We start from the raw sequence: 13562 nt of genomic DNA on the forward strand, positions 1-13562 counted from the left end.
ACCCACTACCTGACTAAGTATTTTTAAAGATTTTAAAGAGGGAAAGAATCTTGTATTTTAAATATACATAAATTAAGTAGTTTCCTTTTTCTCAAGTTTTTCCCCTTTAATAGTCAATTCTGGAAAGATTTCTATAATGGGTAGGGATCCTCACTAACTGAATTCAAATCTTCAGTATCAGTAACAGACACATTATATTCAAAGTAGCATATTTTTCTTTAGGCAACATAAGCTTAAAAATAAATTACCTGGTTCAGAGAAATTATTATGCAGTACTGTAGTAATAACAATTTGAGTGCTAGCTATTTCAGTGTGATAGGAGTGCTGGAAGCCAAGTTCTTTTGACAAGTGTGTAGTATAGAAATTTCCCTTGAAACTGGTGACTTTCCCCCTCTGATACCCTCATCCCTTTCAGCCAAGGGCATAGTGCAAGGCAACATAAATTAAGGCAAAAAAAAAAAAAAAAGGTGAGTGCGAGCATGTTATTGACCATGTAAAAAGACACGTGCAAAATATACCTCAGATACACTATAGGTAGATGAGCACGACGGAAGCCGAGCCTGGTTTTGCAGTGGAGAAAAGAAAACACTGTTAAAGAGGAAATGATAGAATAGTAAGGGTCTCAGAAGCTTTACATGGCTTTATCAACAACAAATTTGCCATATAAATAATAAAACAGCCTGACAAGGGGACACATCTTAAGACTCAGTTATTTGAAAGAGAACCTCATGATTAAAACAAAACAAATAAACCTCAAAATCCACTGGAGGCTAATTTTCTTTAAAAACAAAAAAAGGTACATTTATAGAGATCATACCCCCATTCAGACAGGTTGTGGTATGAACTTGCTGAGAAGGTGCTCAATTAGTGAGAAAGAAGAAAATCAAACTTTCTTTCCTATGGTGCCACACTGATCTTCAATGGCCTGTATATCTACTGTATATCTTTATATTATATTATTCTGTAAAGAGGGCAAGAAAAACCAGTTTAAGTATTCTGATATACTTTCTTATTTGTTTTTCAGTGTTAATGAAAAACTCCTTTCTCTCTTAATACATGTTGGCAATACCATAAAACAATATATATGTATACATACATATATTTTTCTCCACATTTATTTTTAATCATCGTTTCTACTCATTGATTCCTCTGTGTGTGTGATTTTCTCTCCCTCCCTTATGTTTTGAGATGGAGTCTCCCTATCTGGTTCAGTAAGGGTTAGAACTGATTATATAACCCAGGTTGGCTACTACATGTAGTCCTTTTTCACCCATGTAGGATGTCAGGTATGTGCTACTATGTATAGTTCACCAACTTTTTGTAGTAACTATTTTATTACTGTTCCTTAAAATAACTATTTTATACCTAAAGCTATGTTTAACCTTCATGATTTCCCTGATCAAGCCCTGTCCATGGCTGTCACTGAGTTCCAGTGATCTTCCTGCTTAGCTCCTCACTACAGCACTATTATCACTCCAGGCTGACCTTTATGCCTTTGAAGCGGTGATGCTCTATCTTGCTCTTAACATAGGATGCTACCATGTTCATTTTTATGGCCGTATCCTACATTACTTTTCCCTATGCCATGTGAAACAGTTACCGATGCATTTTCTAGTCACAAGACCTGTGTGAAGTTTCAGAATACAAAGTTAAGAGTAGGGAATTGGAAAGGATGACAAAGTGGACAAGCCAGAAACAACCTTATCAGATCTGCTATTTAACATATTTCTAGCACTGGTAACAGAAGAATACAGTAGGTGTCCATTAAGTATTTACTGAATTAAAGAATGCATGAATTCTTTCCACCTATCGTTTAAAAACTAAAGTAATTTTCTGAACCTTTTAAGTTTATTGCCTTAAAGATTTGGGATAAAAGTACCATTGTCCCTTATGCTTTGAGTTAGTTTCTAAAATACAGTTTTAGAAAATGAAACATTTTTTAAACTTTGTGCATTAACATTTCTTTAGCAAACAGAGAGATCTAAGGAGATCAAGATTTGCATACTTAATCTATTTAAAACAATTTGAGAATCTTGTCTCTTTTTTACTCAGTTCCTATTTGCTATTACACAGAAAACTTATTCATTAAGCAGATGTATCTTATTTCTGTATTAAAGTCAATTTGTTTTTGTCTTTGCTTTTCAAGATGGGGTTTCTCTGTGTATTCCTGGCTGTCCTGCAACTTAGAGATTCACCTGCCTCTGCTTCCTGAGTGCTGTGAGTAGAGGCATGTGCCACTACCACCTGGCTTAAGTCAATTTTGAGAGGGGAAATTCTATGATGAGCTTTAAACACCTTACTTCTATTTCAAATGCTTTAGGCATTATAATATTTGAAGCGTTTATCTTTTGATTTAAAACATAGGATAAATTACAGCTTTCTTATTTTCATTACAAATGAAATCTCAGGAGTAAGTTTTTCACATCAAGAGAATTCTAATAATGTGAAAATTAGTAAAACTGGCCCATTTTGGATAGTATTCCCAACACTAAATTTCTGTCATTATTATTAAAGGCTAGTCATATTTATTACAGATCATCTACCACAAGAGTCAGGATTTTACTATAATTTAATTACTATAAAAATGCAAAATACTAAATGTCAGCTTATCAAACGGGAGAGCCAGGCAGATCAAACAATGTTTTGGAAAAGGACTGACACTGTTATGTGCCTGAAGAAACTAACTACAGAAACAAATTGTCTAATTAGTAAGGTCTACTGATTGCCTATTCATCTAAGGACTAATGCTCCAGCAGTGTCTCACTGCTCAGTATCAGCTAACTGATCAAATGCAGACATTTCTTGTACTACTAAGAGCTACATATTAAAGTATAGTGCATTGTTTTATCATGTCAGGATACCTTTCTCATTTGGTTTAAATTTTATTTCAGATTTTAGGTGAGTAAAGAGACTCAACTAATACAATCTAAAAGGTGATCATGTTATCTTTACTAAGACATAACCACTTAAATCTCTGTTGTAGTTTAGGAACAACTGAAGACCATATTCAAACGAATAGCAATTTCAATAAAAACTTATTTTAGAACGTATTTGCTCATGCAATTTTCACATGAAATGTTAGTCTAACCCTCACATTTAAAAATAAGAAATAAAATCTATAGTGTGTGACCCTATAAAAAATAGGACTTGACCCACAGGATGTAGTTTCCCAGGCTGTGTGCCACAGAACTCAATGGATGTATATGTACAAAATCTTCCAATGATAATAGATAATAGTTCATAATAATATAACAAACTAATTCAGAACGAAGCTGGAATGAAAATACCACAGTAAAGGACAGAAGAAAATACAGAAATTAAATTCATTACTTATATTGGCTTATTTAACACCAGTTCTATTTTAGAATGCAATTAGATCATTACAAATTCAAACATTACTATTTAAAAAGTTGATTTCTTATGATTTAATTCTGATTTTAAAAATATGTACCAAAAATGACTTTCAGTTTAAGTGACATTCTTATGCCTTGACTGATTTTCCTCACTTTAAATATCACTCCTTTACGTACATTAGCATGGTAACAATTACTATTATTATATTCCTTTTATTTTTATCATTTTTATCTTAGTTAATTTATACTCTAATAATCTTTCTTTATGTGTCATATCCCATGTTACTGTTTTCCAAAACTTTTAAAAATGTACAAATTTAGTTGAACATTAATTTATCATGATCCTAAACAGAGTATATACTAGGTAAAAACATACAATTCTGGATGATGAATATTTTATTTCTTTCCTTGTTTATCTCCATATTTTTATTTCATAACTGTGTATCTACTATTTTTTCTGGATACTTTAATATTCATATTCACCTTGTTCTGACTGCTCTTTAACAAAGTAAGTTCATTGTAAATTTACTTGGATTTATAGCATAGCTTTTGGTTATTTTATTCTGTGTTTCTGTTTCCAAAATTGTCTGGCCAGGTGTTGGTGGTGGTACACACCTTTATTCCCAGTACTCAGGAGGCAGAGGCAGGCAGATTTCTAGGAGTTTTAGGCTAGTCTGTCCACAGAGTGAGTTCCAGGATAGCCAGTGCTACACAGAGAAACCCTGTCTCAGAAAATCCAAAACCAAAACAGAAACCAAGTCAAACTAAACCAAACCAAACCAAACCAAACCAGCCAACCAACCAACCAACCAACCAACCAACCAACCAACCAACCAACCAAAAAAAAAAAACCAAACTGTCTGTTGGCGTTCAATCATGAAACATTACTTTTAATATTGTAATTACTAGGTTCACAATTCGATCAATTGCAAAATTATTTTTCCCAATGTTTTATTTTTTATTTTTTGGTCACTATTCTCAAGACATTATAAATCTAAGGATATATAGCATATTTTGCAATGATTTAACTAAGAAAGTTCTGATTACATATTAATAGTAGCTGTACTATTACAATTGTTAAAAACCCTTTTTAGGGTTTGTGATGTTACTGCTTTGTTCAGTCTACTAACAATACACTCTGCTTCTTCTAAGGAACAGTTAATGTGATGGAAGAAAAGAACAGACATTCACTTAAGAGATAAAATTTAGTATTACTTGAAAAATTCCAGACTTCATACATGGGTCTACTCTTTTTTGTAAAATAAAATACTGTTGTGTGATGATACTTGGAACATCTATGATTTAATTGTATCCCTAACCTGCATTCCGAAATATATGTCACCAACCTTTCAGCGACCAAATAAATATATGATTGGAAACAAAAATCATTAATCTTTTACCTTAAATATTCTTCATGTGTTTCAATGAATTAAAACCTTTCAATGAATTAAACCATATTCTTATGAACACTTGCAATAAATTTGCACAAAATGGAATGGTCATTGCCAATTCAGTTTAGGACCAAAATCTTTAACTTTGTCTGATGCTTTAAGCAACAATATTTTTTGTAAAACATATTTTATGATGTGCATAGACAATTGGTATTAAAGGGGATGCAGAAAAGAGAATGCAGCTAAACATTTTATCTGCATATTGTATCCATTGAAGTCATTAGAAAAGATAGCGTTTGCTTTTTTTTTTTTTCCAAGACAGGGTTTCTCTGTATTGTCTTGGAGGCTGTCGTGGAACTCGCTCAGTAGACCAGGCTGGCCTGGAACTCACAGAGATCCACCTGCCTCTGCCTCTGCCTCCCAAGTGCTGGGATTAAAGGCGTGCGCCACCAACACCTGGCAGCATTTGCTTTTTAATAGTTTTATTATCTTCCTAGGATAAAGGCTTGGTCATCAGGCAAGTGAAATTTAATAGTTCTTTATCTTTAAAAAATTATCTGGTAGTTTATAAGATCTTTCAAATAATATAAACTCTGTTGAAAATAGAAAAGTGACATGAGATAAAACAATTTGGAATGTACTAAACTTAATTTAATCATACCCTAATAATTAACTCCTTAGCATATATGTAGATCTTAACAAATTTCTTTCTTTCTTCCTTTCTTCCTTTCTTTCTTTCTTCCTTCCTTCCTTCCTTCCTTCCTTCCTTCCTTCCTTCCTTCCTTCCTTTCTTTCTTTCTTTCTTTTTTGGTTTTTCGAGCCACAGTTTCTCTGTGTAGCTTTGGAGCCTGTCCTGGCACTCACTCTGTAGACGAGGCTGGCCTTGAACTCACAGAGCTTTGCCTGCCTCTGCCTCCCAAGTGCTGGGATTAAAGGCATGCAACACTTAACAAATTTCAACTTTCTATAATTTGGGTGAAAAAATTTTTTCATGATTGATATGGAAAGAATGACACTAAATATATATTTAATATTCATTATTTTATTAATAATGTTTCTTATTTTTTTATAATAACATTCAGTGATATTCGGATTTGTATAGTCATAAAATTTATACTGATATTTTTATACTAGTGATAGTATTTTGGATTCTAGGAGTGACTGGAGAAGATCTTTTTAAGACTAATAATACAAATAGAAAAGAAGGACTTGCTCAAAGAAAGTAGAACAATGAGGTATTGTATTAATTTCTTTCTACTTAGTTTTCAAAAGTTAGTGAATGATATTGATAAAATGGTTTTTATCTAATAATCAGAAATGTAATATACATTTACATAATATATATCACACTACTAAAAGTAAGCAGAGACAAGTTAACTTTTTATCTATTTTTATGACAAAATAAACATAGCAGAATGAATTAAATGAAAGGCAACAATCATAGGAGAAATAAATCTAAGGCCTAGCGTCCTGAATCCTTTTTAGAAGCTCTAGGAATGGTAGGTCAGAGATAAACAATAAGCTAACTTTATTGTCATATTTATATATTTGTTTTAAAATTGATTACCTTTTGAAAACATGTATTTAGAAGCAAGGCAAAGTATTTTAAAACTCTGAACAATGTTACAAAAATAGTTGCTAGTAACTAGTTTTATGATGCACATATGATGTCTTGTATTCTCTTTCAAAAAATGTCACGGGAGGAAGGGAGGGAATGGGAGAGGGACCTGGAACTGACTTGTGAAGCAACCTTGTTTCTTATCTAAATTTAAACTGGAAAATAAAATTAAAAAAAAAAGATGTTATAAGAAATCATTCTTGGTAAAGCTGCTTGCTGATAAATTTCTTTCTAATCAAAATATTACATAATTATTCCAAAAGTATCTGAATTTAGAGAAGTCTATTAACTCTGAACATATGTATCTATTGGTTAGAGTATCCTATATAACCATTTAACATTCATAATTTTCCTTGAAAACTAAAATTGAATAACCATGTCTTTTTTTCCAGTCAGTAATTTATAATCTTGCTGACACATTCAATAACATGCAAAAATATATATTCAAGTGGATAAGAATTAAACAGATGTCACACGAAGTGATCTTTAGAAAATTGCATCATTATATTTGTATTAATTTTGAAAAGTTTTTTATATCAGGGGCAAAATGTTACTAAATCAACTTTAATGTTAGGTGTGACTTACAGGTCTTTTATACTTCCAATTTAATCTTTATTTTATAAACTTGAGCATGAAGCCACAGCTAAAAAAGAAAGAAAGGGGTAAGAGACAGGAGAAAAGTTGTAGATGAGAGGATAAACCAGTCAGATTTGGAGTACCTGCCAGCAGAAAGTTTCAGGGGAAACAAGTGAAATCATACATTGACTGAGAGAGTACCCTGTCACACTAACATCTAGGTGATTGCTGAACACTTCCAGTTTTGTAAATGTCAGAACATGAACTGAAAAGGCAACTTGTATTCTTTTCAGTTTTCCTTTTAAAAGTAAGGTCATACATTATACTTTCTTTTCTCACTGCCTTTGGCAACATTTCAAAACACCACAGATTTTCTATAAGGTAAGGATATAACATTTTCAACAAACTTTTGAAGAGGAAGCAAACATTTTATTTTGTTTAAACACATTTTTCCACCAAAACTAGTTAAGTAAATGTTACAACTAATTTTATAATGTCCTGGAGATTCATTCTAAGGATTTTCTACTTGACAGATACATAGCATTAACATATTTAAAGACCAGAAAATTTATCTTTTTCCCGAAGCACAATGTTCAATATAAGGTTGTACCCATATTGGAAAAAACTAACTGAAGTATAAAATGAGTGTTTTATTCTTAAGCATGTATCAAAAGTTTTAAAGATACATACAGTATGGCTTTAAGTTCTATATATCTCAGAACTGAACTTAGTTACACACACATTCACTCATACATACAAATTACTTTATAATAGGTACTGCAGTTATAAATGCCATTTTTAAGTTCAGTTAACTATTAATTTTTAGAACTTTATATTGTGTTGTATTTTCTTAGCTGAACCTGTGTCATAATCAACAGTGTAAACCACAATAGAATTATTGTCTCTTTAAGACAAGGTAAAGTATGATATAGTGAGGAATGCTAGTGGTGTATCACTACATTTTCTTGACTCAATATTGCTAAGTATCCTAATTTTGAAATAGGCATACATCACCATGTCCCAGCCTTTACAGAGTTAACTTTTAAATGTAAAAGCTATCTACTATGAGGTAATGTTAAGGAACAGAAAGGATGGCTTTTCTTAATAAAACACAGACATACAAACACAGGCTCATCCATGTGCATTCATGTTTGCACATACTCACAAACAACAAAAAGGTAAAACTAAGAAGGCAGAAGAATCAAGGGGGAGGAAAGAGTACAGAAATTTGTCTTTTTTAAATTGTTAAGTGGAAGTAAATTGAAACTATGGAAAAATTTGAAATGACTGAGTTAATTAGGCTTTAATAAAGTTAGTGAATTTTATGACATCCAAGTGCACTGAATTATCTGGCATTTTCACTAATTTAATAGTTACTGCTGTGAGGACATTTGGAGTTGAGATATAAAACATGGTTAGCTTTAATTTTGTCTATTTTTATAGTTAACATTTTTCTTACTTGTATTTATGGTGGCATCATTAAAAGTCATCAGTAATAAATATTTTTTAGCTTTTCAATGTGATTAAGTAAATGATAAGAGTACCAAGAGTCCAATATATATTGTCCAAGTGGAATTCAGCCATTAACAAACAGGATAATAAAATTAGAAACTTAACTGTATATTAGTAGATTATGTAAAATTGGGAAATATTTAGATATGTTTTTGCCTAATGTTACGTGAACTTTTAAAGGTGAAAAAAAAAAACGCAAAGATACTGAGTGCTTTAACACCAAAAGCTGCATATGGGTCTATTATACTGACATCATAAAGCATTTCTTCCTAGTTCTTAATGTGATGTATAGCCAATATATATTATTAATTCACAATAATGACACTAAAATAAAATTCAATGGTTTTTATAAAATAGGTTAAAAGGGGAGGTGCCATTCTGGAAATGTATTAGTTTTCTGTTGAGGAGGAATTTTAACACATAACCGGTGACATCAGTCAGAGGAACGGTTTACTCTAGAGCCCCAAATCGCAGGCACATGTAATGAATGAGGCAGTTGCCCTTTCTTGTTTGTGGTGCCTTTCAAAGCTAGTTATTTGGCAGCTTGCCTTCAGCTGGTTGCTCTATGTGTAGCTGAAAACAAAACAAAAGAATAATATGACCCAACAGCCAATAAAAATATTGAACTAAAAAAATGGGATGGTGAAAAATGGAAAAAGCCCCCTTCCTCCCTCCACCCTCCAAAAAGGAAGAAGTGTAGGCTATAGACAAAATCTTGCCAAAAATGTTAGAAACATATTTACTTTGAGGGATCCAACTCTACTAGCAACTCCTTTGCTTTCATCCGGCCGTCTAATTTGCTACAATGAGGGAAGATGGGTAAAAAAAGACAGAATAAAGAAAAAGTGAACTTAAACTTTTTTCTACACATTAGTAAGCAGTACATGCAATACATCAATTGACTTAGGCTCTTCTTGTAAGATAAAGGAGTTAACTAACCCAGATGCTATATGACATGCTCTGCAAATAGATCTCTAGAATTCAGTTTCTGGTACGGCACTATTCCTGAGAGGATGAAATTGGCACTTACTTTTGGTTATCTTGGGGACTTCTGATGAAGCAGTATCTGGAGTAGTGTTACATTTGCATTTAGCTTACAAAAAACAAAGAATTACAAATATACCTATGCATGTTTTTCTCTTTCAGTGTTTAAATGTCTATTCTATTGTAATATCAGAAAACATCAATGGTATGACAAGAAACATGAATGTTCTTTAAGTGGAAAGATCAGTCCCAACAAGCATAATTCTTACTGGTGACAGTGAGGTTCCTCTGCTTGCCAACTCAAGCACGGAGGGTTGTTCAGGTGTCATTATGATTCTCAATTAAACAATTAGGCTGCCAATCAGAAAATTTTAATGCCAGACCAACGCTAGATATATTCACTACTTCAAAGCTTTTTCTTATTTCATCTGAATTTTTCTTTCAGATAAAATAGGAGAAATAAAGCCTGGTGAGGTGGTGTGTATATACAATCCTAGATCTAAGGCGTTTTCAGTAAGCAGAACAATCTCAAATTCAAGGCCATACCGAGTTACAAGGGATACACACATACCACACACAACTCACACTCATGCACAAACATATACACGTATGTTCACACTGGTGCTCTCTCTCTCTCTCTCTCTCTCTCTCTCTCTCTCTCTCTCTCTCTCTCTCTCTCTTTCTCTCTCTCTCTCTCTGTAAGCAAGATACAGACCAAATAATTTTATACTTAGTCCTGTACTTCACTTGGAAGTAGTCTCAATTCTAATCAGCATGGTCAAGTTAATTGTGAGGTTTATCCCTGTGTTGGCAGATAGCATGAGGTGCATGATAACATATCCCAGAAAAATGATACACCTGACTACATTACACATTTTATTCCCTGGAAGCAGGGTATAGATTCCTGTTAAGTGTCTCAGAATATCATATATATATTACTAGGAAATAGTGAGATAATGAAATTCCTAGTTTGAAAACACAAAAACCCAAAACAAACCAACAAGCATCTTTATACACAAGAATTACATCAACATATGATATGAATAGTTTTTACAAATTAATCAGCCTCATTTGTTTTGGTAAAAAGATAATCAATTACCACTTTTCTTTGTGAAAGAGAATTGGAAAATTTAGAAACAACTGTAAAGAACTCTTAATGGAGAATGAATTCGGTTCCTAACATCTTCTCTTCTTTCCATTCTTATACCTTAAAGAACATTTTACACCAAAGGCTGTTTTCCACATCAAATGGAAATTAACAGTACTTGGATTATAAAGATACTCTTTGTAGTTTCCTATAAAATATATAGAACACAATGACTTATGTTAATATTTAAAAACATTTAGAAGTTCAAGTGATTTCAATTGTCTTTTTTTGTATGAAAATATTAAAATTATATTAGTCAGATAGCATGAGGTGTCTTCAAGGTTCCAGCAGTTCTTGATTGCTGTTGGTTGATAGCTTAAAGTTATAGCTCCTTAATAGGCCTGGAAATATAGAGAACTGAGAAAAGATGCTTATAAAAGAATGGATGTATGTGTCTTTATATTTTCCTATTTATGATATGATTATTTGAGACAGAATCTTGTTGTATAACCCAGTATGGGCTGGAACTTCCTGTAAAGCATAGTCTGGTTTTCAATGTACAAATCCTCCTGCCCCAACTTCTTGAATGCTAGGATTATAGGTATATGATATGATGCTTGGCTTTGTGGAACAAACTTTACTTTCTACTATATTTACAGATCATAAAAATGTTTTCTAAGTTGTTTCCATTACAAATTCAAGTGTAAGCACAGAAACTTAGTCTGCAAGCCCAGGCTCAATCTGATATTGGAAGCTAATCAGGGAATAGGAAGATTTATATAGATTACAGGAATGATATAAATATTTTGTTTATTATTTATTTTTCCTTTGTTTTTGAGATTATACTATAATTACATCATTTCTCTCTTCCTGTTCCTCCCCCAAACCCTTCCTTGATCTCTTTGAAAATCATGCCTTTTTTCATTAATAAACGGAGACTTTGGAAAGGAAATCATTAATGTTTGACATCAATTTTATGATTAAAATCTTTGAAATTTTTATGGTAAAAGTTCTTTAGAAAATTAGCACAATTCTCAAAGAGGTGCTTGCAATTTAAGTTTCATGTGAATATTTTTTGTGACTCTAGAAACAGATAATAGTATCTATGATGTAAACAACTCAAAGAATAGGGAAAAGTGAAATTAGCAGACTGCATGTGTATTCATGTCTGTGTGTTCATGGGTGTGTGTGAAGGTCATACAGCAACCACAGGTGCTGTTCCTTTGGTGCCATACACTTTTTGTTTTGAGAGTCTTCTATTGCCCTGGAAATCACCAAGTAGAGTAGTCTGACTACCCAGCAAGCTCAAGAGATCTACATGCCATTGCCACCCCAGCAATGTGACTTCAATTACATACAACAAAGCCTTGACTTTTTTTCTGTTTTTCTGTTTTGATCTGGGGATCAAACTCAGGTCCTCATGCACTTGAGACAAATGTTCTTCTGAGTGAGCTGTGTCTTCGGCATGAAAACAATACATTTTTAGTCCAGTCAAATTTCACTGGTCAATCAAAAAAGACTAGTGTGAAGGAAATTTATACTTAGTTCAAATATTTATGTTAAGAGTCTCACCTTGTTATCTACTTTTATTATACTTTCCTTTCTTTTTCTTTTTTTGGTTTTTCGAGACAGGGTTTCTCTGTATTGTTTTGGAGGCTGTCCTGGAACTTGCTCTGTAGACCAGGCTGGCCTCGAACTCACAGAGATCGCCTGCCTCTCACTTTTTACCCTCTTTGACTCTGTGCATGTTATACAGACACTATATTTCATATTCTAATAGTGCTGCTATTGTAGTATACCACCAACAACAATTTAAAACAATAATGAACCCGATGGCAATATTTGTGTTGCCTCAAGTTTTTAGAAGATTCCTAGCGAGAATATGCTTTTTGTTAATGTGTCTTTACTGCATAAATTTGTTTTTTGAAATGTGTCTTCGTCACCTTATCTTCTTTTGCATGATTAGAAAGGCTCTAGCAAAAGTATTAAACAGATTTTTTGTGAAAGTTTTATTTTCAAATCAGTTTCATTATCACTATATCTCCAGCTTATTGTGTAGTGAATGATACATGACATGCATTAAAAATTTCAGTGAATGCATCTCATAATGAATCTGTGCCTTCTCTTCAATTAAAATAGAATAGTTAAAAATTCTGAAATTTAGGTCAAGAAATATATAATTTTAGAATATCTATCATTTTATAATATGAAGTTCTAAAAATGGTTTCATTCAGATATACTACATTAAAATAACCAATGGAACCTGGTATTGATTCAGATTGAACTGCAATATTAATGCTGTAATGCCATTTGTAATTCTATGTTTTCTGACAATATACATGTGCTACAGTAATGCCTAATTGTATGGAACATTTTTTTTACTGTTTTTATATACCAAAGGAATATTTTTAAAATATATGTAGAATCAAAGATATTTTCTCAAGCTAAAACCTTTCGTTTGTAATTTTGCTATTTCTTTTATTTCTATAATTCATTTCATTTCCCTATCTTTCAATCTGCACAAAACTCTAGATGATACCAGGAAAATTCAAAATTCCATTCAGCAGATACAAACTTAACCTAAACGAAAAAGATTTTTTTTTTTTTTTTTTTTTTTTTTACGAGACAGGGTTTCTCTGTATTGTTTTAGAGGCTGTCGGTCCAGCCCGGCCTCAAACTCACAGAGATCAGCCTGCCTCTGCCTCCTGAGTGCTGGGATTAAAGGCGTGCGCCACCAACGCCCGGCACGAAAAAGATTTTAAACGAAGCAAATATATTTTCAATTAAAAATCTGAAATTTTGTTATTAGTATAGAGTACAAAAGTTTACATAAATCTAAATTTCATTATATAACTGGAAATTAAGAAGAATTAAAAGCATATTAATGTTTTTCTTCAGTTGGAATAACAACTAGGCTGAACGAACAGATGTGGAGGACCTGAAAAGGCAATCCCATTTAAAATCTTCATGTTAAAGATACAGAAATTGAATTCTATTAATTCTCAGAAAGATATAAAATTTCAGACTAGGTCTTACTTTGA

The 13562-nt window shown here is 32.4% G+C and overlaps 1 protein-coding gene across 20 annotated transcripts in view; it reads right to left on the reverse strand.

Moving 5' to 3' along the window:
- The window catches only part of Gphn (gephyrin), a 364069-nt gene that overhangs the window by 134781 nt on the left and 215726 nt on the right, over positions 1-13562 (reverse strand). For 7 of the 20 annotated variants that reach the window (XM_040742859.1, XM_040742852.1, XM_040742854.1 and 4 more), the window contains 2 exons: positions 9194-9250; positions 519-560 (listed from right to left, as the gene is read on the reverse strand). The exons of 5 other annotated variants lie outside the window; for them this stretch is intronic. In XM_040742859.1, coding sequence (XP_040598793.1) covers positions 519-560; positions 9194-9250 — 99 coding nt within the window. The remainder of the gene's footprint in view (positions 1-518; positions 561-9193; positions 9251-13562) is intronic. 8 more of the 20 variants (XM_040742855.1, XM_040742858.1, XM_040742863.1 and 5 more) reach the window with 2 other exon arrangements.

The sequence above is a fragment of the Mesocricetus auratus genome, unplaced genomic scaffold (assembly GCF_017639785.1).
Source record: "Mesocricetus auratus isolate SY011 unplaced genomic scaffold, BCM_Maur_2.0 Super-Scaffold_15014, whole genome shotgun sequence".
Lineage (NCBI taxonomy): Eukaryota > Metazoa > Chordata > Mammalia > Rodentia > Cricetidae > Mesocricetus > Mesocricetus auratus.